Below are 20,897 nucleotides of genomic sequence, written 5' to 3' on the forward strand. Positions count from 1 at the left end.
ACGAAGCAGGTTGTGTCAATTACATGAATATCAAGTGTAAATGCCTTAGGGTACATCAGTCCAGTGAATTATTCAATTCTATCTAATTTCTGAATTTCTTTTTTCTTCATTACTTCTGCCGTCCTGGACTAAAAGGAGAATCTTGTATTTATATAGATCTCTTCATCCCTTAGGATATCATAAAGTGTTTTGCAAAAACAGGCAAGTACTTTTGTGATATAGTTGTAGAGCAACTTAGAAAAAGTTGCAGAAGATTCCTACAAATTGTTAATGACTGGATCAACTATTTTATATGATTTTAATTGTGATAAAAGTCTCTTATATCACTTAGATGGTACTCAGGATCTTAGTTTAACATCTTCTATGAACACTGGGCAATTACAATGGTCCAGTACTTTCTCGGTAGTGTTTTGAAGTATCAGATTCAATTATGTACTCAATTCTCCAGAGGTAGCCTTGAACTCTTCAGGCACAGATTGAAATTGCTACCACTTAGTGACAGCTCACACACTAAGGGATACAAAGTATCTTAATAAAAAACTGAAAATTCATTAGATGTTCAGCACGTCAGGCAGTATCTGATGAGATAAAAAATTGAATTTATGTTTCGGGCTGATAATCTTTCATCAGAGATAAGAATAGTTAGAAATCAAACATTAAACACCAGAGAGAACAATAGGAATATCTGTAATAGAGTTAAGACCAAGAGAGACCGGATAACACACAAATTAGTCAATGCCAGCTGAGAGAGGATCGTGAAGTGGAGACACAAGAGAATGCAGATGCTGTAATCTGAAGCCAAAATCAAACTACTGGAGGAACAGCAGGCAGCTGGAGCAGGTTAGGCAGCATCTATGGAGGCAAAGGGACGGTCAATGTTTTGGGTTGAGACCCTGGAATAAGACAGAGTGTAAAGAGGAGATAGCCAGTATAAAGAAGTGAGGGGGAGGGATGAGGCAGGAACTGGCAAGCAATAGGTGGATCCAGGTGAGGAGGGACTGATGGACAGGTGGAGCCAGGTGGGAAATGGAGGGGTGGAGAAATTGAGAGGCTGGGAGGTGATGGTGGAGACAACAGGGAGTTGCAGATTATGGAATCTGATCAGAAAGTAAGGTGGTGAGTGAAACCAGATAGAGGAAAGATGCTGGTAAGATGGAGTAGTTGGTTGGGGGGGGGGGTGCGGATCAAATGGGTAGAGAGTGTGGGTGTTAGGCAGATGGAACCACCAGGTTAGGGAGGAGAAAGAAATGGGTGGGGGGGGGGGGGAGTTGGTTTTGGGAAGAAGGGGGTGAGTGAGAGGACCTGGGTGGATCAGGAGAGAGAAAGGAACAGAGTGGGTGTGAGTCACCTGAAATTAGAGAATTTAATGTTCGTGCCAGTGGGTTGTGAACTACCTAGGGAGGTCCTGTTAAGGTGTTGTTCCTCCAGTTTGCATTTGGCTTCACCCTGGCAGTGAAGGTGGCAAAGGACAGATAAGTCAGTGTGGGAATGGGGAGGGTAGTTGAAATGGTTTGAAACCAGGAGCTCAAGATGGCCATTGTGGTCAGGGCACAGGTGATTGGCAAAGCGGTCGCCCAGTCTGCGCATGGTCTCGCCAATGTGGAGGAGGCCACATCGAGAGCAGCGAAAGCAACAGACGAGGTTGGAGGAGATGCCTGTGAATCTGTGCCTCACCTGGAAGGGCTGTTGAAGTCCCTGGATGGATTTGAGGCAGGAGGTGTTGCACCTCCTACCGTGGCAGGGGGACTGGGAGGGATGAATGAACCCTCTCTGTCAGTAAGTCATGGAGAGAGTGGTTCCTGTGGAAAGCTGAAAGGAGGGGGGGGGGGGGGGGGAGGGAAGATGTGACTGGTGGTGGGATTGCGTTGCAGGGGGCAGAAATGACGAAGAATGATGTGCTGGATGCGGAGGCTGGGTGGGTGAAAGGTCAGGACCAAGGGAGCTCTACCTCTGTTCTGTCTGGAGGGAGGGGGAGTGAGAGCAGAAGTGTGGGAAATGGAGGAGATGCAGGTGAGGGCTCCATCAACCACAGCAGAGGGAGAGCCATGTTTCCTGAAAAAGGACACTTCACATGGCTGGATTGGAAAACCTCATCTTGAAAGCAGATGTGGCAGAAAAACTGAGAGAAGGGGATGATGTCCTTACAGGAGACAGGGTTGGAAGAGGTGTAGTCTAGGCAGCTGTGGGAATCAGTGGGTTTATAGTAAATGTCAGTGGATAGTTTACACATCTTTGCTATGGACATACAATTCCACTACACCTCCATCCCACACCAGCATGGCCTGAGGGCCCATTGCTTTTTCATTCAACCAGTTCCCCTCCTTGCCTGGCTGAACTTCACATTGAATATGTTCTCTAACTTCACACACTTCTTCCAAATCAAAGATGTAGCTAACAGAACCTGTATGGGTCTAAAACATGCCTACCTCTCTATTTGAAACATAGAATAGTCCTTGTTTTGATCCAGATCCCATCACTCATCACTTTTTTCTTGTACATTGGTGCTTCCTGCTCACATACAGAACTCAAAAGTTTTATCACTTTTGTTTCCAATTTCTACCCTGCTCTCAGTTTCATGCGGTCCATATCTGATTCTTCCCTTTTTCAACTTTATCTCCAATTCATTGTTAAGAGAACAATCAATACCCATTACAAGCCCAAAGACTCCCATTCGCCCTACTTCTGGTAAGAATTCTATTCTATTCCCCCAGTTTCTTTGGCCCTATTTTATCACAAGATCACAAGACAAAGGAGCAGAAGTAGGCCACTTGGCCCATCGAGTCTGCTCCATGAGCTAAGCTAATACTATTTTCTCTCTAGCCCCAATGTCAGGCCTTATCCCCATATCCCTTGATACCTTGACTAATTAGATACCTATCAATCTCCTCCTTAACCGCCCCCAATGATTGGGCCTCCACAGCTGTATGTGGCAAAGAATTCCATAATTTCACTACTCTCTGACTAAAGAAATTTCTCCTCATTTCTGTTTTAAACCGGTACCTTCTAATTCTAAGATTGTGCCCTCTAGTCCTGGACTCACCCACCAGGGGGAACAGCTTAACCACATCTACTCTGTCTAATCCTTTCAATATTCTAAATGTTTCTATGAGGTCTCCTCTCATTCTTCTGTACTCCAATGAATACAGTCCAAGAGCCGACAAACGCTCATCATAAGTAAGCCCTTTCATTCCAGGAATCATCCTCGTAAATCTTTTCTGAACCCTCTCCAACATCAGTACATCCTTCCTAAGATTAGGGGCCCAAAACTGCGCACAGTACTCCAATTGAGGCCTCACCAGTGCCCTATACAGCCTCATCAACACTTCCTTACTTTAAAACTTTATACCTCTCGAGATGAATGCTAACATAGCATTCGCTTTCTTTACTGCCGATCCGACCTGGTGGTTAACCTTTAGGGTATCCTGCACGAGTATCCCCAAGTCCCTTTGTACTTCTGTACTTTGAATTTTCTCCCCATCTAGATAATAATCTGCCTGTTTATTTCCTTTTCCAAAGTGTACATTGGCACTTTACTCAACATTGAATCTCATCTGCCATTTCTTTGCCCATTCTCCTAGACTGACTAAGTCTTTCTGCAACCTTCCTATTTCTTCAATACTCCCTACTCCACCTATCTTGGTGTCATCTGCAAACTTAGCCACAAAACCATTTAGTCCATCATCCAAATTATTAATGTACAGAGTAAAAAGGGCCCCAACATCGACCGCTGTGGAACACCACTAGTAACCAGTAGCCAACCAGAACAGGATCCCTTTATTCCCACCCTTTGCTTTCTGCCTACCAGTCAATGCTCCACCCATTCCAATATCCTACCTAAAATCCCATGAGCTCTCATCTTATTAATCAGCCTCTTGTGCGGCACCTGTCAAAGGGCTTTTGAAAGTCCAAATACACAACATCCACAGCCTCTCCTTCACCCTACCTGAGATTTCCTCAAAAAACTCCAATAGGTTGGTCAGGCAGGATCTATTCTGATAATATTCTACAGCAATGACTCTATGATGTTTTTCTTTTTCCTTAACCATAGTTTCTTCTCCAGCATAGTTGGCAAGCTCACAGCACAGCTGTCTATTTGTTAACACTTCTGCTCTCATGCCCTCGCTTTCCACCCAGAGAAGGCACAGATTTCCTATTCTTCTTGTCTTCCACCCCACCAGCCACATTCAACAAATCAACGTGTAGTTTCTACTCCTGTCAATATCTTTCCTTTCCCCCTCCTTTCAGCACTTGAGAGGAACTGTTTGCTCTGCAATTCCCTGGTTTAGGCTCAATCTTCACCAATACTGTGTCTCCTTCTCATGGACTTTTTGATGCAACCAGTGGAGATGTAAATACCTGCCTTTTTACCTTTTCCTTTCTACCATCTGAGGAACCAAACATTGCTTCCAGGTGAAACAGCAATTCACGTATGGTTTTTCATTTCAGTAAACTGCATTTGGTGCTTATTATATTGGAGAAACAAATTCAATTTTGGTGACTACTTTTCAGAATACTTCCATTAAGGCTTCAAGTGGGTTCCTGCTGAGTTTCCAATCGGCTGCCACTTTAATTTTCCATCCCGCTCCAAACTCTGACCTCTGTCTTTGGCTTCTTACACTATTTAAACAAAGCCTAATATGAGCTCAAGAAACAACATATCTTCTGAAATGGCATAAAAGGACTCAACAATAAATTCAACAGTTTTAGACAACCAGATTTTTTAGATAGTATGAGAACTGTTTATTTCCGAGTTCCAGCCCTGCAGTGTTTGGTGTATGGGTTGTTTATTTCCCCCTCATGTTCTTATTCGTTTCCTTCTATTTATATCTCCTCGAGACAGATCAACTACGACTAACAAGTCTTTAACACCACCACTTGTGTCAATCAGTCTTGGTCTACCCTTTCGTAGACATTCTCCCGCTCCATCGACCTGAAACAATTCTATTTCTCTCTGCATAGATACTACCCGACTTAAGTAGTATTTCCAGCATTTTGTATTTTTATATTTCAGATTTCCAGTATCTGTACATTTTTTGCTTTACAGACTGATTTTTTGTTTAGAAAACTGATAAAGCTAAAGACACCAAGATGAAATCATTATTAAAATAGTTATAAAACGGAATGTTATACATGTTTTAATACTTCTAAGCTGTATCATTCCCATCATCAGCCCCCACTGTTCCCGTTTCGGGCCAATAACCAACCAGAAATGACCAGATCAGTTCAAATGATGCTCTGTGCGATGCTGGTTAGGGTCTTAAGATCCTTCGTCAAAAAGCGTAATGATGAGTCAATCCGGTTAAAGTTGTAAAAACTTTCTCACTCCTACCAGTGCGCACAAACTTTCATCAGCTGAGATGCATTCCACGCGACCGAACTGGGTGATGTAATCGTCAGCCAATCAAAATCCGAGGCGGCGAGCGTCACGTGACCCGCCGCCCGCCCGCCCCGACCTCTCATCTTGTTTACGCGGCGTCGTCAGAGCCTGGTTACTTGAGGCGACGTGCACTCCAAAACACCGGAAGGACGGCTCCTCTGATTGGTCGCCCGCCCGAGAAGGAGCAACGTCCAATCAGGGAAGCAGGCGAGCGCGAGGTGCGGCGTGACGTTTTAAATATCCCAGCAAACTTTGTCCTGTGTTGTCTTTGCCGTCGCCATTAGAGCCGAGCGGAGGAGCGAAGGGGAAACAAAAATGTCATAAAACACCGGTGGGGGGGGGGCGAGGGGGGGTGGGGGAGCAGGTGGAAGCCGGAGGTCGCCGGTCGGACGGAGCGATGGCTGTGAGCGGGGCTTTTGTTTGACCCCGGCCACCATGTAAGGAACAGAGCGGCAGCGGGGTTGGGGAGGGAGGGAGGGGGGTGTGTAGGGAGCGGATCGACTGGAGCGGCGGCGGCCGAGGCAGCGCTGGAGAGACGAAAGAGAGCGAGAGTGCGCGGGGGAGAAGGTCTGTTTGTTATGTGCGGCGGCCCCCCAACCTCCTCCCCCACCCCCACCCCCCGACCCTAATCTAAAGCATAAGATAAAGATGCGGCGGTGTGGAAGTGCAGCCCCAGCGCAGCCGAATGCGAGGCCGGTGCCCGAGAACTGGAATTAGGTAACTGCTGGTCAATCAGTAAGCGAAAAGTAAAATCCACAGCTCAGTTGCGCTGTTTTAAGTACCCTGCGCGAAGTGACAGCAAGCTGATTTCGGCGGGGTGCAGAGCGAGGTCATACCTGCTTAAATCTGATTGTTGCAGATTCGAGAGTAAAGCTAGAGAGAAAAGGGCGAAGTTCGGCTTTTTTAGCAACTAGATTAAATGGACACGTTGTGCGGACAGGTTCAGGCTTGATCTTCTATTTATGTGCTTAAGGCTTTTGTTTTCAAGTTTTGAAAAGTTTGTGGTTAAGAGTTGTGATTTCGGTGTGATCACCAAACCCTGTTTCGCTACTTGTATTTGGAGAAGTTTTCTGCTAAGCATTTTGCTCACTTTTTCCATAAAATGTGCTGTACGACACCTCACTATCCTAAATTTATGAATCTTTTTAGAGTTGAGCTGCAGCAATAAACATATCCAATTTTGGTATGCCTTTCTCCGACCTGGATCTCTTTTGCCAATTGCATTTGCTCCAGATCAAATGTCTTCCTCCAATGAATCGCCAAGTGTTTGAAGACTATGATATAAACAAAAAAAGCATACATTTATAAAAGTTTTGCGTTATATTGCAGTCAGCTGCTTTTACTATCTACGATTCCGTTTATAGTTTCTGTAGTTAGAGGCCTTTGTTTAGAAATGCTGGGTTAGTAGGTATATTTGCGGTGTTTCTTTGTCACGTTTGTTAAATTGTAGCGCAATAAATCATTTTACTTACTTCGCCAACCCTTAATCTGCTCCCGAATCCAGTGTTGCAGTTAAATTAATGCAAATCAGCTGACCTGCGAATATTATAATGTACAACTCCAAATTTGGAATTGTTTGATTCGTATTTAAATCTATTGCCATTACTCCTGTTGATATTTTCAAATTATTGGGTGATGTAAATAGCGTAAAACTTATTCCTTCGCCAATATTTGAACTAGTAATATTTCTTCTAATTAAGTGTATTTAATCACGCAATATGCAACTTTTTTTTAGAAACACTCAGTGCTTATTACAATGTACAAATAGCGTTTCAAAACTTTTGTTTTTAAGGTCAGATTGTTTTCAGAAACAATCACCATTGCAACATTTCCTTATCATTGTTTGATAGATCTACATTAACTTTTCAGTTTTGTCTTTTGTGCTGTATGGTCTGCTAATTTTCTTTTAACCTTCTAATTTGTACAAGCATTTACATTTAGAAATGCAAATGACTAGTAACATTTTTCCTTTCCGGTAAAAGGAAAAATAATATGCTCGTATCTTGTCAAGCTTCAAACAAATTATTTTTGTAGAAATAGATCAAATTTTGGTACCTTGCTGCAGATTCAGAAAAAGTTAATCTGCAATTTTTTTTGGAACATGAGAATTTTGAGTGTGGACTAATTTTCCAAATTATATTGTTCTCATGTAATTCCATTTGTTAATTACTAGCAGCAGATCACTGTTGTTTGTGTTGAATCTAAACAGTATGTTACTGAACAGCTGATGTCTGAACCCATCTGCTTTGTGCTACTTGCTGCTTGGAAAGATGTAGTAGGCTGCTTATTGAAAATTAGTTTTTAGGATTGAATTTAAAAAAGAAAAATGGGTTAAAAGTAGCCAACATTCTGAATGTCAAGTATAATTTCTAATTTTGGCTGTTATTTTGTAATAGTTGAGATGTGTTCTGTGGTTTCAGTGTAATGCAAGGAGCAAATATTGGCAATATTTAGATGGCTGAGAGTTATGGGAAAACAATTGTTGCTAGAAAATATTTTCAGTGTTTCTAATTGTCATTTAGAATTGCTAGAACTGGAAGTACCATGGACAATGCCGTGTCATTTAGTTCATGTGCTAGTCATTTTACAGAAGATAGAAGTTTTGCCTCTCAAATTACCATCCACATGTTCATGACCAAACTGTAGAAATAATGAGCTAGTTCCCTCATAGTACAGGCTTGGATTATCTGAAATGAGTAGTCATTTGTTTCATTGAAACCATATTAATTTATAAATAAAACATTATATGGTTTTTTAAAATCTACAAGACAGATTGGAAGGGGAGTGGGAATTGTGATACATCAGTATTGGCTTGAATTGAATGTTATGTGATGTTAATTGTAAAGTTTCTTTGAAAAATTTGCTATTTCTCATCTTGCCATTTGTTATAGAAATGCAGTGTCATTTTAATGTTTGCTCAATGGAATGGTGGGGAAGAAGTGTGTATTAATAATTGTTAATTTTAATTTTTGCAGCCTCCAGTCCTTAATAGGAAACTGATGCTAGGTGTGAGCAACGATGACTGAATATGGAATAAAGTGGGCCTGTGAATACTGCACATATGAAAATTGGCCATCTGCAATCAAATGCACCATGTGTCGTGCACCAAGACCTAATAGCACTATAATTACTGAAGATCCAGTTAGAGGCAGCTCAAGTGATCTGAATCAAGATTGGGATACTGCAAGTATAGAGAGTGGCAGCAGCCCTCTGATTTGTCCAGACTCTAGTGCTAGACCAAGAGTTAAGTCATACAATTCAGAAAGTGCAAGCAAGTGGTCATGCCACATGTGCACTTACTTGAATTGGCCAAGAGCAATTAGATGTACTCAGTGTTTGTCTCAGCGTCGGACCAGAAGTCCTGCGGACTCCCCTCAATCATCTGGTTGTATTTCAAGACCAGTTCAGGCTTCTCAGGATCCTTGTGAAGAATACAATGACAGAAACAGACTAAACACAAAAGCACTGCATTGGATTTGTGCAGCTTGCACATACGAGAACTGCCCCAAGTCTCGGAAGTGTGCAGTTTGTGACTATCCTAGACCTAACAACTTGGAAGCAATTGAATTTGCAGAAGCAGAGGAGGCTTCCTCACTGATAAATGAGCAGGATAGGGCTCGATGGAGGAGCAGTGGCAGCAGTGGTAATAGCCAAAGGAGGTCTCCTCCTGTACCTAAACTTGAAACTGAGATGAAAATGGACTTCCAAAGGATTGAGCTAGCACCTGGAGCAGTTTGCAGTAAAGGAGAGTTGGAAGTAGATTTTAAAAGACTCAAACAAATAAAGAATAGAATGAAAAGATCAGATTGGCTCTTTCTCAACGCTTGTGTAGGTAGGTTAAACTTCATTTTGTTTAATGTCATGTTGACTTTGCTCATGATTGTGAATGAGTATAGCATTGTAGACTTCTGTACATTTGTGAAGGAACATTTTGTGGAGAAAATAATGTTAACGACATATTTAAAATTGAAAAATTTATGCTTGGATTATAAAGGTCTTGGTTAATTTTGCTGCTCCTGGCTGCAAAGTATGGACACAAGTTTTCCATGATTTCTTAAAGTAGGTCTTAGGAATTCTAAGTATAGGATTCATTTTCCAAAGAAATCTAAAAAGAACTACAATACTGGACTCAAGTGACTTCCAGAGTGATGTTTTTTATTAATTTGATTTTTTTTTACTGCAATTAAAGTGTGATTAGCAGATAGCAAAGCATGACTGTTTTTTAAATTTGCAAAATATGTTTCTACATTATCGACAAGAAATTGTTATTGGACAAATAAACCATAGCAGAACACTTTCCATTCATTTGTAAATAAATTGCATTTTAGCAGGTTAATATTACTATCTTGACCACCTCCATTTAAGAAGGCATGGCAGCTTGAGTAATGAACGCATTTTTGTCATGTGCTTTTTGATTACATAATCAGAATGAACAATGCATGTTCTGCAGATTGAGACTGAAGCTGCATCCCTTCAGCAAATATTTTATCACCTAGAAGTAAGAACAAACTTGATCAAATGTGTGTCTTAACCTAAATATGATTAATTTAAACCTACTCTTAGGAAACTAGAAAGATGAGACCTCTGCTTGTCTAAGTAGTTCATTAAGCAGGTTTACTCTTGTCTGTCTTGCTGTCTGCATGTGCCCTCTATTTCTGGATATATGCTTTATATATTTCCAGTTTCAACATCACTAGACATACCCATAAGAAGTGCTTGATAAATCGAATATATTTTATTTCTAGCAGAGAACACTCGTCATTCATACAAATCATTGAATATTTCATATGCTGTATTTGATATCTAAAATTTGAGAAGGTGGTAATATTGAGAAGGGGAAAAATGAATAAATTCTTAAATTCTCACCTATTAAGAGCATTCTTCCATCCTTTAATTTGTGTGTATCCAAGATGTACAGGCATGATTGAAAGTGTTTGTCTTGCAAATGAGATGATTTTTGACAGGGTGAGATCTGGAAGAAATAATTTTAATAAAGGTATTATAGTGCATAATTCCACATGTAAATTTTTCACTGTTCAGAATTCTTTATCTCACACTTTGGCAGCAAAGATTTAATTTACATTGAAAGATTGGCAGTTTATTATAGAGTTGATCTGTACGTATGTTTGTAAACTGATTTTGCTGATAATAATAGACTTGCAATCCAGAAATTGAATTCCATTTCAATGTATTTGATTTTGTAAGAATATGCATTTAATTTTAAGTTGTCCAGCTAATATCAAAGCGGTTCATTTATGCCATGGTCTGATTTAGATGCTCCTTTTTAGTTGTACACTAGGTAATTGATACCTAATATCCCTTGTAACATGATTTTAAAAAAAACAGAAGGCTGCTTGCAACATTAGGGTGCCTAAGGTTAGGCTGCAAAAAAAAAAGTCCCTTTACTAGTGGTGCCCACGGTCAAAAACATTTTTTTCTATTTTCCATTTCAAAGCAAAGCAGGATGAAGTTTCTCTTCATAGTCCATCATGTAGTTTGTATTTTAAATAATTATATTTAGCTGTAGGTTGTCCAGATGACTAAACAGGTTAGAGCAAGTGCATTTTGATGATAAGCCCCAGAAGGCATTTGCCCAAATGATGGAATGGTATAATTGCCCATTCCCTCTGAGCTAGGGGAAGAATGAACAAAGTTAGAATTCTTGTATTTGATCACGATTGAGCTACTTTCCCCTTCCTGCACCCCATCTGCATGTCCACTAAAAGCATCATTTACATGCAGTGCCCTGATTAGTGAGCAGTGTAAGCATGCTCGTGCAAAATAACTACCTAGGCAAGGTACCATTAGAGACTAGTGTCTCCCTATCTTGGGAAGGAGTCATTGCTTTCAGGAGATGAGTATGGGGACAAAGGAGAAGTGTATGATTTGAATCATGTCCAACTTTTGCTTGCTCCTTGCATTACATGCTCCACCTTCCAATATGTCATTGTTCAAAATGAATCAATTAAATTTGTGTTCAGATAATTCTGTGACTTTTCAAGGGAGTTGTCCAGGGTTAACAAGATATGAATTATAATCTGATACCTTCAAGGTATATTGTGGTCTTTAACATTAACACCCTTGCAAGGTTTGCATGTGTTGAATGGATATTTAAGTTATTAAATCCAAATTTTCCCTATATTACCCAGGCCTTGTTTGTTTTGTTAGTACGCATATTGCATTATGCTCAATGTTAAAAATACTTAACACTTTCTCTCAAAATTTAAATCTTTTTTGTGCTATTAAATATTTTGTTTTTGACCTTAAATGTACATTGAGATATGGATTAACTGTACAATCTAATACTTGGATATGGGTATTAATCAAATTAGTTTTTGGAAGATGAAGGTTCTTTTAGAGTAAATTTGTATATTCAATGACTCCCCCCACCTGCTTGCCACATGATTTAAGAGAAAATCTTCCAAGGGTGATTCAAAATTTGACTATCTCATCATTCAATTTGAAGCTCATTTTGAATGTCACACTTGAAATCACAATTCAAATGCTTTTAAGATTATAATTTATTATCAAAATTGTGTTCCTGTTGTATTTGGTATTGAAAAAGCTTGTTGCAATCAGTTGATGAACTGCTGTGTGAGCTCAGTGATGGTATACTTCATGGACTATATAGTACTAAAAGTAGCAAAACTTTCTTTTCAGGTAGAGTATATTGTATAATCTTCAAATTTAAAAGCCTTAGTCTGAGATCCTCTGATGTTCATCACTGAGTAAGAGGCTTTAAGATTTTTATTTAAGTGCCAAGCAATATTACTTGGTGCAGTAGCTATTTTGGGGGAACACTGGCATTTTGGGAAAACTGGAATGTTTGGCATTGTTACGGTGAAAGCACTCCAACATTGTGTTGAGATAAGCTGGTAATGCAAGGCAGCATATAGTGGATAAGTGAGGAGATGTCAACTATTCTTGGCTTTTATTCTGACTGGAATATTACACTTCCATTAATTAGTAAGCATTTAACTTTCATTCCTAACCTATTTGAAGTCTGTTGTGATAACGTTGGATACCACTGTGCTTTGCAGTCAGATGTTCCTGTTTTAATGATGCTGCCTCAATGCAAGGATGAATTTTCTGCCTATAGTTAATGGACAGTGAATTATAGATTGTGGGTATTGAATTTAATGTGTAATCCTTGTCGCGACATCTGAGATTTTGACTTCATTGACTGCAAGAGTAATGTTTTTAAGCACATTGGCTGTGCAGATACTATAGCAAGGTATTCTTGGATTAGTAGCTCCACCTTTATTCAATAGAAAAGAAACTGCACCCCAGGCACCTGAAGTTGGAGGGGTCTAGCCAAAAGCCCATGACCTAGAGAACAGATGGTGGCTAGCGAGAATAAAAGGGGCTCTCAGCAACTTGCTGACAGACATGATGTGTACGAGTTCTTCAGTGCCTTTAAAAGCCGACTTCAGTCCAAACACAAGCCAAAAATGGGAGTGAACTCATCAGGGACGGAGAGGTAGGAAGAAACGCTGAAACCTAAACTGTGACTCTGTTCTTTATGAATGCTCTGGACTTTATTAGGTCCAAATTTGCTGCCACCTGAATGACTAAGAAGTCATGAAAGCTGTATCCCAACTCTAAAATGAAAAGCTTCAGGAGAAAACTGCGTCCCTGCTGAGCTCCTGAAACTTGGTGGTGAAGAGCTTCAATCACAAATGCACAATCTTTTTTAAAAAAACCCATATTTTGGAAGAGGAGGATATTCCAGGAAACCTCAGGGATACTGTAATCATTACTATCTTCAAGAAGTCTGACTGCGGCTGAAAATTAAGAGGGGTTTCCCTGACACAGAAAGATGTAACTACTGTTCTCCCCACCACCTTTCCCTAGTGGCTGAAGAGTTGCTCCCCAAATTGGTATGGTGTCTTTGCCTTTGATCCCATCAATTGAGAGACACTGGACACTCCTTTTGGATTTGGTTGCCCACAGAAATTCATCTCTATTCTGTGTTTGCTCCATGATGGTATGCAAGCCATGATATTAATCAACGGATCAACGATATCAAAGCTTAAAAGACTGGTATCAACCAATGCTGCTTCAGTGCCCCAACACTTGCCCTGGGAGGGCAGTTTATCTTCAGATCGAATGAAAAGTGTACATCCTTCAACTATAATCCAGAAGCAAGGTCACCCAAACCCAGTAGTCAAGCTGCAGTATGCTTTGTATGTACTCCAGGCTGAGCTACATGTCATTGACTCGTTCACTGAAGATTCTAGAGGATGGACCTACACTCAACATGTGCAGACCAAGGTTCTGTGCCAACCTACCCCGACAGTAACGCTACCCTACCACAATAAAGGTTTACAGCGAGTCCTGGATTACTTCCCAAACTTTGGGAACTGATGCTCAATGAAGACAGATTTGAATGATGAAATTCACCATTACCTTCAATGTGCTAGCACGGCTTTTGGTCAGTTTGGCAGAGAAGCATTCAGAATGGTTTTGAGCACTTTTGGGGCCATGAAAGGAGGGCACAGTGTCTCAACCTACCCATCAACTTCCAGCCTCATCTGTAGATGAGCTTGTGATTCTGGCACTGGCTGCATTAGAACTCTCGGAACCTGAATGGAGCTATCATCCTCAATCCTTAAGAAGATGCAATGTGGAGTATCCTTAAGGATACATTTTTCTTGTCAGCACTGACCTGCTCATTTACATGCCACATTCTTGTATAGCTCATCTAGATTCCCCAGAAAGAATTTTGCTTGCAGAAGCAGTCCAGTGTGATGTTAAAGAAAATCTTTTAAAACCAGGTAACTAGTCCCAGTTATCTGGCATTAGTGGACAGGAATTCAAGGCTCAATCTTGCTGGCTCCAAATGGAACCTCCTGGTGCTCAGCCATTTGAGCTGAAGTAAGTCCAGCTCTTGTTGGGTGGTACTGCATCCATGTTCCATTGTTATAGTCCAATGCCTGAGTTCAATCTTTGAATTTTCCAGCATTCTGCAGGAACATTGCCACTCACCATACATCAATTCACACCTGACAGGACCTGAGATCTACCATGCCCTCTCCTCCACTGATTTCAGTGGTGATGCAGATTAAACAGCGCATGTTATTTTAAATGATATTCAAAAAAATTGGAAATCTGAAATAAAAACAATGCTGGAAAAGCTTGCCAGATCCAGAGGTATAAGTGGGAAGAGAAACTAACATTTCAGGCTTGCAACCTTTCGTCAGAACTGGTAAAGGGAAAATAAGTTAGGTTTAAGCTGCAAATAGTATTGGACCTGAAATGTTAACTTTGTTTCTCTATGTTACCTTAGATTATTTTACCTTTAAAACAAAACCAAAATTAAGACTTCTGTTGAAGCCTCTCAGCATTCTGGAACAGGGCACTCTGCCATCTGAGGCTTAGTTGCCAATTCTTGAAACACTGACTTGAGGTCGTGGAGAGCCAGCAGGTTTGACTCACTGCCTCCAGACTGGGTAAGCAAGGTTGTGTGGGGCAGCAGTGATTCTGGATGTCATTTAAAAAAATATTTGTAGGTAACACTTCCTAATCTGATCAAGGCATTGACTGCTTAAATTAGTGTACCTCATATTAGTAAAAGGGGTTATTGTTAAAGTTTGTGGATGAATTTTATTGGCATATACTCAGAATTATAGAGTTGTAGAAAAATGCAACACAGAAAAAGGCCCTTCTGCCTACCACTCTGTGCTGACTATCAAGCACCTATTCTTGTACTAATCCTAGTCTAACCTATTGTATTCTGCTTGCAGTCCTATCAGCACACCCCAGATTCTACTGGGGGGCAATTTATAGTGGCCTGCAAACTTACCAACTCGTACATCTTTGGGATGTGGGAGGAAACCAGAGCACCTGGAAGAAACCTGTGGAATCATGGGGAGAATTATTTTTTCTATGGCACTATTTAAATGTAACAAAATGTAAGATGTCTAAATTTTACCTTTCTTTCAAGTATTTATGCTTGATTTTAAAGGGTTTTGTTTTTGTTACAGTATATTGTTGGCTGATACTTGCTTTCTTGAATTGTAGCATATAGCCAAGCAGGCTGTGCTTGTATAATGCTTATATTTAACTGCTTCAGGAAGGGCTGATATACTACTCTTTTCAGTTCTCAATGCTTTGGGTTCTCCCACAATGTAATTGCAGTTTACTGGTCAGCATTGAAGGAAATGGCAAAAACTGCAATATTTTGAAACTTGCAATTCAGGACTTCTCTTTTTCTTGCCATACTCCTCCCTGATTACAGAAGAATAATGGGGAAGCCATACTGCTTTCAGGTATTTATGATTGAGCACTTGGCCCACTTGAATTAGACACTTGTGATGGTAAAAAGGCACTGTATATTTCCTACTGTCTTGAACTCTTGTCTTGTTTCCAGGCATACCAATGACACTTGGGGCATGCCTTCCAGTTTACCTCTAAAGATGAGCATTTTAAGTAGGCACAACTAACCTGAATAGAGTTTCTGATAGTACTAATGAATTAATGTTTAAACTTTGGGCTCCAAACAGAAACGCTAATGATTTTCCAATCTAAATTATTTTAACACTGACTGTGGAGGAAGCCATTCTCTTGCCTCTTACATTTTTAAAATTTTTTAGCTGTGCATTTATTAAGAAGCTTCCTTAAGAGACTCCTAACAATTTGATCTCGGCATTGATTGCTTAATGTGGCATCTCATAGAAATATAAAGTAATTTTAAACAGAACAAATAATGTATTCTTTCTATGAATTTTACTGATCCATGTAATTTACTAACCTTTCATGACAAATTTCTAACATAATCTTTTGCTTTATTCTCTGTTGGAACAGAGTTAACACAAGGCACAAATTTTTTCGGGGGGGGTGCGTTTGCGGGGAAGAAAAACATACAGCTGATTTGAGCTTGCTGGCATATACCTTCAGTTTTAGATTTATGAAGATTTTGATACTGAAAGCTTTTAAGCCAAAACACTTGGTAAATTTTCCCTAGATATACAGTAATTGATCTTTTTATAATTGAAAACATCAGTTCAATTAATTGAAAATATTTTACTGGAGTTTTGTGTTGTCTCGTCACAACATCAGGTTTTACTTCATTATTGGTACAGTTTTCCATTGAGGTAAAATCTGGAGAACTGAGGAAGGGTTATGTTATTAAAATTGGTGAATAGGAGCTTTTGAGAATCCCATTATTGAGTGTTTTGCTCATAAATTTTGATCTGAAGGCCTCCTGTGTTGCCAAATAAGGTAATTCCATTCTTTGCTGGTTTGTAACAGCTCACAGTGAGTCATACTGTTTACTGTAATGAATTATGGATTAAACTATGAACACATCTGAGAACTTGGCATCAGTTATGCATTTCTATTAAATAATGCCATGTGTTAAAACTCATTTGTTTAAGTGTATGGGATAATAATTGTTAATAGACTGTCACCTGTATTTTTTGATTATTCCTAGATCAAACAGGTTGTAACTAAATTCCCTGTAACATGTTAAGTATTTTCATCTAGATTAGATGCAGCAGTTTGATACGATAACTTTAAGGTGTCCTGAAAGAAACATTTTAGATGAAGCTTAACATTTTTAAAAGTGACAGAAGCATTGCGTAGTACCCAAGATGGAATATTCCAATTAGAGTAGAGGACCATTTTTAACAATTGTTTAAGTAATATGTGATGCATGTGACATGGCTGTCTGTACACATCATTATAATCTCACTCCGTTCATAATGTGCTTAAATAGAATTGAACGGAAGCAATTGATTGGGGCCAATCTATGAAGCTGTGTTTGTGAGCCTTTTTATACCGGCAAGATCAGTAGTTTCTGTCAATGATGACTGAGCACTTGTTTTAATTTCAAGGTTCATAAACTTTTTCCTACACCACTTAAACTTGCAGAAAATGATTCATTTTTTTTTCTCCTCCCTCTTAATATTAGTCTTAAATGGTAACTTCACCGTTTTAGCTTGCGGGCTGTATTTTTTTTCTAAAAGAAAAATGTTTTAATCAGATTTATTTGACAAGAGTAGAATGCTAACCTATTTGAATACTCCAATAGAGAATCTTTTCTTTTTGTGATCGCCAATTTCAAATTTTCACATCCAACCTACCATTTGTCAGCTTTTTGTTTAACAATTGCCACAATGTTTGCTGCTCAGCAAATCCTCATTGACACTGCTGAATTGATGCTGGTCTCTTCACATCCAGGATATCATGTGACAGATCCTTTTTTTGGATGTTGTTGACACCACCAATAAAGTCATTGCCTTCAACCACTCAAATCTTTTTTTTAATCAAATTTACCATTTTGCTATTAAGGAATATGAAAAGAAAGATGTGCCAGGGTTAAGCGTGACTGATTGATTGATTAGGGCTTTGGACACTGAACAGTGTTTAATTGCAAAATAAATTTGGCAATTCAAACCCATCCAATTATCAAAAGGCAGCAGTATGCTACCAAAGTACAAAACATAACAAATATATATTTCTGTGTACTGGATATTCAGATTTAAAATCCTTACATTGTGTACAATTAATCCTGCAAACAAAAGGAAGGTCAGCTCTGTGCCAATACTAAACTGAGAGCAAACATATCCTAGCAGCCACTAAAACCACATTTGATATTTTCAGCAATAGGTGTCACAGATTTTGGATAAGCTACTAGACAGGCATAGGGTCCTTGTAATTTGCTGCATCTGCTGCAAAAATAAAACAGCTTTCAACCGGATAAGCTGTGTTTGAAGTGGTCTGCCCATTAAATGGGCCGGAGCTAAAATCTGGTTTCCTCTGTCTGTTGAGGATAACTTCATGCACATTTACTAAAACAACAGCTCAAAATAGTATTTGGTTTTGACCTTTGTGGGTACTTGTACTATGCCACACAAGGCCCAGGAAGATGTGCACAATGGAATAGGCTCCGCATGAGGAAACTTGCGCAAATCTGATTCCTTGGTGTTTGCTTAACTTTGTGGACCTGACAAATGGTTTTAGATTCTCAAGACTGTTGTTGGTACTAGATTCTTGGGATCTTTTTGTTTATCTTTGGCCTGCAACCTGTAGTCCAGAAAAAGCAGCTATAATTGTGGGTATTCTATAGAGAGGTAAGCAGAGATAACAAATTCATAGAAGTATTTATTATCTTCAAGAATGGGTAGTTATGATGTCTGAGAAGTAATACTAGACCTGATGAAAATCTAAGTGAATAATTAACTTCTAGTGGTCAACATCTTTTGTAATTTTGGATTAAGTTGCCATGTTTTTAATGAGCAGAAAAATATTGTGACAACTTCACAACTTTGCTTTTGGTACAGTGAGCATAAAGCTGTCCCTTGACACTGGGACAGCTGAAAGGAAATGCTTTGGAATCATGCAGGATATTTTAAACAAAAATGAATCAGTTGGTGAGAAGAAAACTGGTGCATTTGAAAATGCCTGGTATTCCTTATATTTCCCTTCCTCCTCTTCTTTCTCAAGCCCTGCCTCCACTCCCAAATAAATTTGGTGCTACTAAGGATATGAGAATTAGAAGCAGGAGTGGAACATTTGGGTCCAAGCACTAGTTCTGCCATTTTCATAAGAGAATGGACATTGTTTTTACCTGTGTGCCATTTTTTCCTGGACTAACACTTGGGGGTCAACAGATATTTGGATATTGCTCTGAACAGACTTATCAGAAGAACCATCCATAATCCTACCAAGAAGTCTAAAAATTTGCTTCCCTTGAGGTGAAGGAATTTTTTTCCTGATTCCTGAAAATCTGATCCCCTTTGATATAGTGACTGCCACCCCATTCCCCACCTTCCTGGTTTCAGGCACCTCAGGCAGGAAACAACATAGGAAGTATAGTGCGGTCTGCTTAATCTTTCCCTGAGGGGCAAAGCTCCCACATCAGCAATCAGTCTGGTGAACTGTCATTGAATTCTCTCTATTACAAATAAATTCTCTTGTGGGTAGTGAGATCCGACCTGGACACATTATTCAGAAAGTGCTGGAAACCTTCAACAGATGAGGCAGCATTGGTGGAAAGCAAAAAAGTTTGTTTCAGATTGAAGACCCTTCCTCAGAACTAGGAAAGAGAGTAAACAAATTAAATTTGCAGAGAGCGTGGGGTAGGGATGGATAGGATAAAATGAGTTTAAGCCAGCATTTGAGGGAATGAGCTGTAAAGGAAGCCCCCTGTTTGGGTTAATGAGGTGAAATGAGGAAAGCAGCGTAAATTCTATGGCATGAAGTCTGTAGGAAATGTCCACAGGTCTGAATGTGTTAATAAAACAAAGCTGAGCTAATGTTACCCACAGCAGAGTTGGTCAGTTCTGTGACAAACAAAGCAAGTTACCTGAAGCTGCAGAATTCAATGTCAAGTCCAAAAGCCTGTAACGTGGCTTTTGGACTCGACATTAGGAAATAACACTGCAGGTCAGATTGTGCTAATGCAGAATAAAACTGAGTCAGTGTTACTGATGAATGATCTGTATATTGGCTGGTTCTGATACAAATAGGAAGTAAGATATTACCTTTGTCTTGCTCTCTCTGCAACTTAACACTAATGTGTTCCCTGTCCCAGTTCTGATGAAAGGCTTTGACCTGAAACACCAATTCTTTTTCTTTCCATAAATAGTGCCTGGCATGCTGAGTATTTCTAGCATTTTCTGTTTCAGATTTCCAGCATCTTCCACTTTTTTTCTTATTTGCCTTTTTCTGTACACGTTATTCCGGGTACGGTCTCTTCAAGGCCCTGTATGATTGCGGTAAGGTGTCCTTGCTTTCATACTCATTAATCCTTTTGCAATAAAGGCCAATACTTTTTGCCATCTTTATTGCACACTGTAGCTGCATGTTTGTTTTCAATAATATTTGTACGAGGATACTCGATACCTCAGAACCACAAAACCTTGCAATCTCTCACTATTTTAAAAATTACTCTGCCCTTTTTTTCTACCAAAATTTATGACATCACATTTTTCCACATTGTATTCCATCTGAATATCCTTGCCGGTTCACTTTTGTTTCTGTCCCCTTGAAGCCTCTCTACATCTTCCTTGCAATTTGCATTACTTCCAAGTTGGTGTCATCAGCAGACCTGGATATGTTACTTATCCAAATCGGTAAAATGGGTTATGAGCAGCTAGGACCCTGGCAGCAACCCTGAGGCAACCTACTGGTCACAACCTCTTAACCTGAAAATGACTTGTTTTCTATCCATTGATTTGTTCCATTTGTCAGAATTGTTCTGTCTGCATGTCCTCATAACATTTCATGAATGATTATAAAACTATAATGTACATGTAATAGAATTTGACTAAAAAAAATGCACTATAGGGCAAATTCATGCAGATGAATGTTTGAAGTCCTTATCAGTAGGAGCAAAAGCTGACCTATCATACTAAAATATATCAATTTTGTGATAAGTGCAAGGCAATGTGAGGTGATCGTGAGCAGCAAAGTGCTAATAGAGTTGCCGCTTCATACCACCAGTGACCCAGGTTTAATCCTGACTTCAGGTGTGCTCTGTGTGAAGTTTGCTAATTCTCCCTGTGACTGTATG

At 39.6% G+C, this 20,897-nt stretch overlaps 1 protein-coding gene across 2 annotated transcripts in view; it reads left to right on the forward strand.

Moving 5' to 3' along the window:
* The first annotated feature begins 5,641 nt into the window (after nt 1-5,641).
* LOC127576792 (ubiquitin thioesterase ZRANB1) overlaps nt 5,642-20,897 on the forward strand; it is a 46,144-nt gene continuing 30,888 nt past the window's right edge. The window contains exons 1-2 of one of the 2 annotated variants that reach the window (XM_052027536.1): nt 5,642-5,944; nt 8,353-9,209. In XM_052027536.1, the coding sequence (XP_051883496.1) occupies nt 8,396-9,209 (814 nt within the window). In that variant the 5' untranslated portion in view covers nt 5,642-5,944; nt 8,353-8,395. The remainder of the gene's footprint in view (nt 5,945-8,352; nt 9,210-20,897) is intronic. The other variant, XM_052027535.1, reaches the window with a different exon arrangement.

The sequence above is a fragment of the Pristis pectinata genome, chromosome 12, assembly GCF_009764475.1.
Source record: "Pristis pectinata isolate sPriPec2 chromosome 12, sPriPec2.1.pri, whole genome shotgun sequence".
NCBI classification, from domain to species: domain Eukaryota; kingdom Metazoa; phylum Chordata; class Chondrichthyes; order Rhinopristiformes; family Pristidae; genus Pristis; species Pristis pectinata.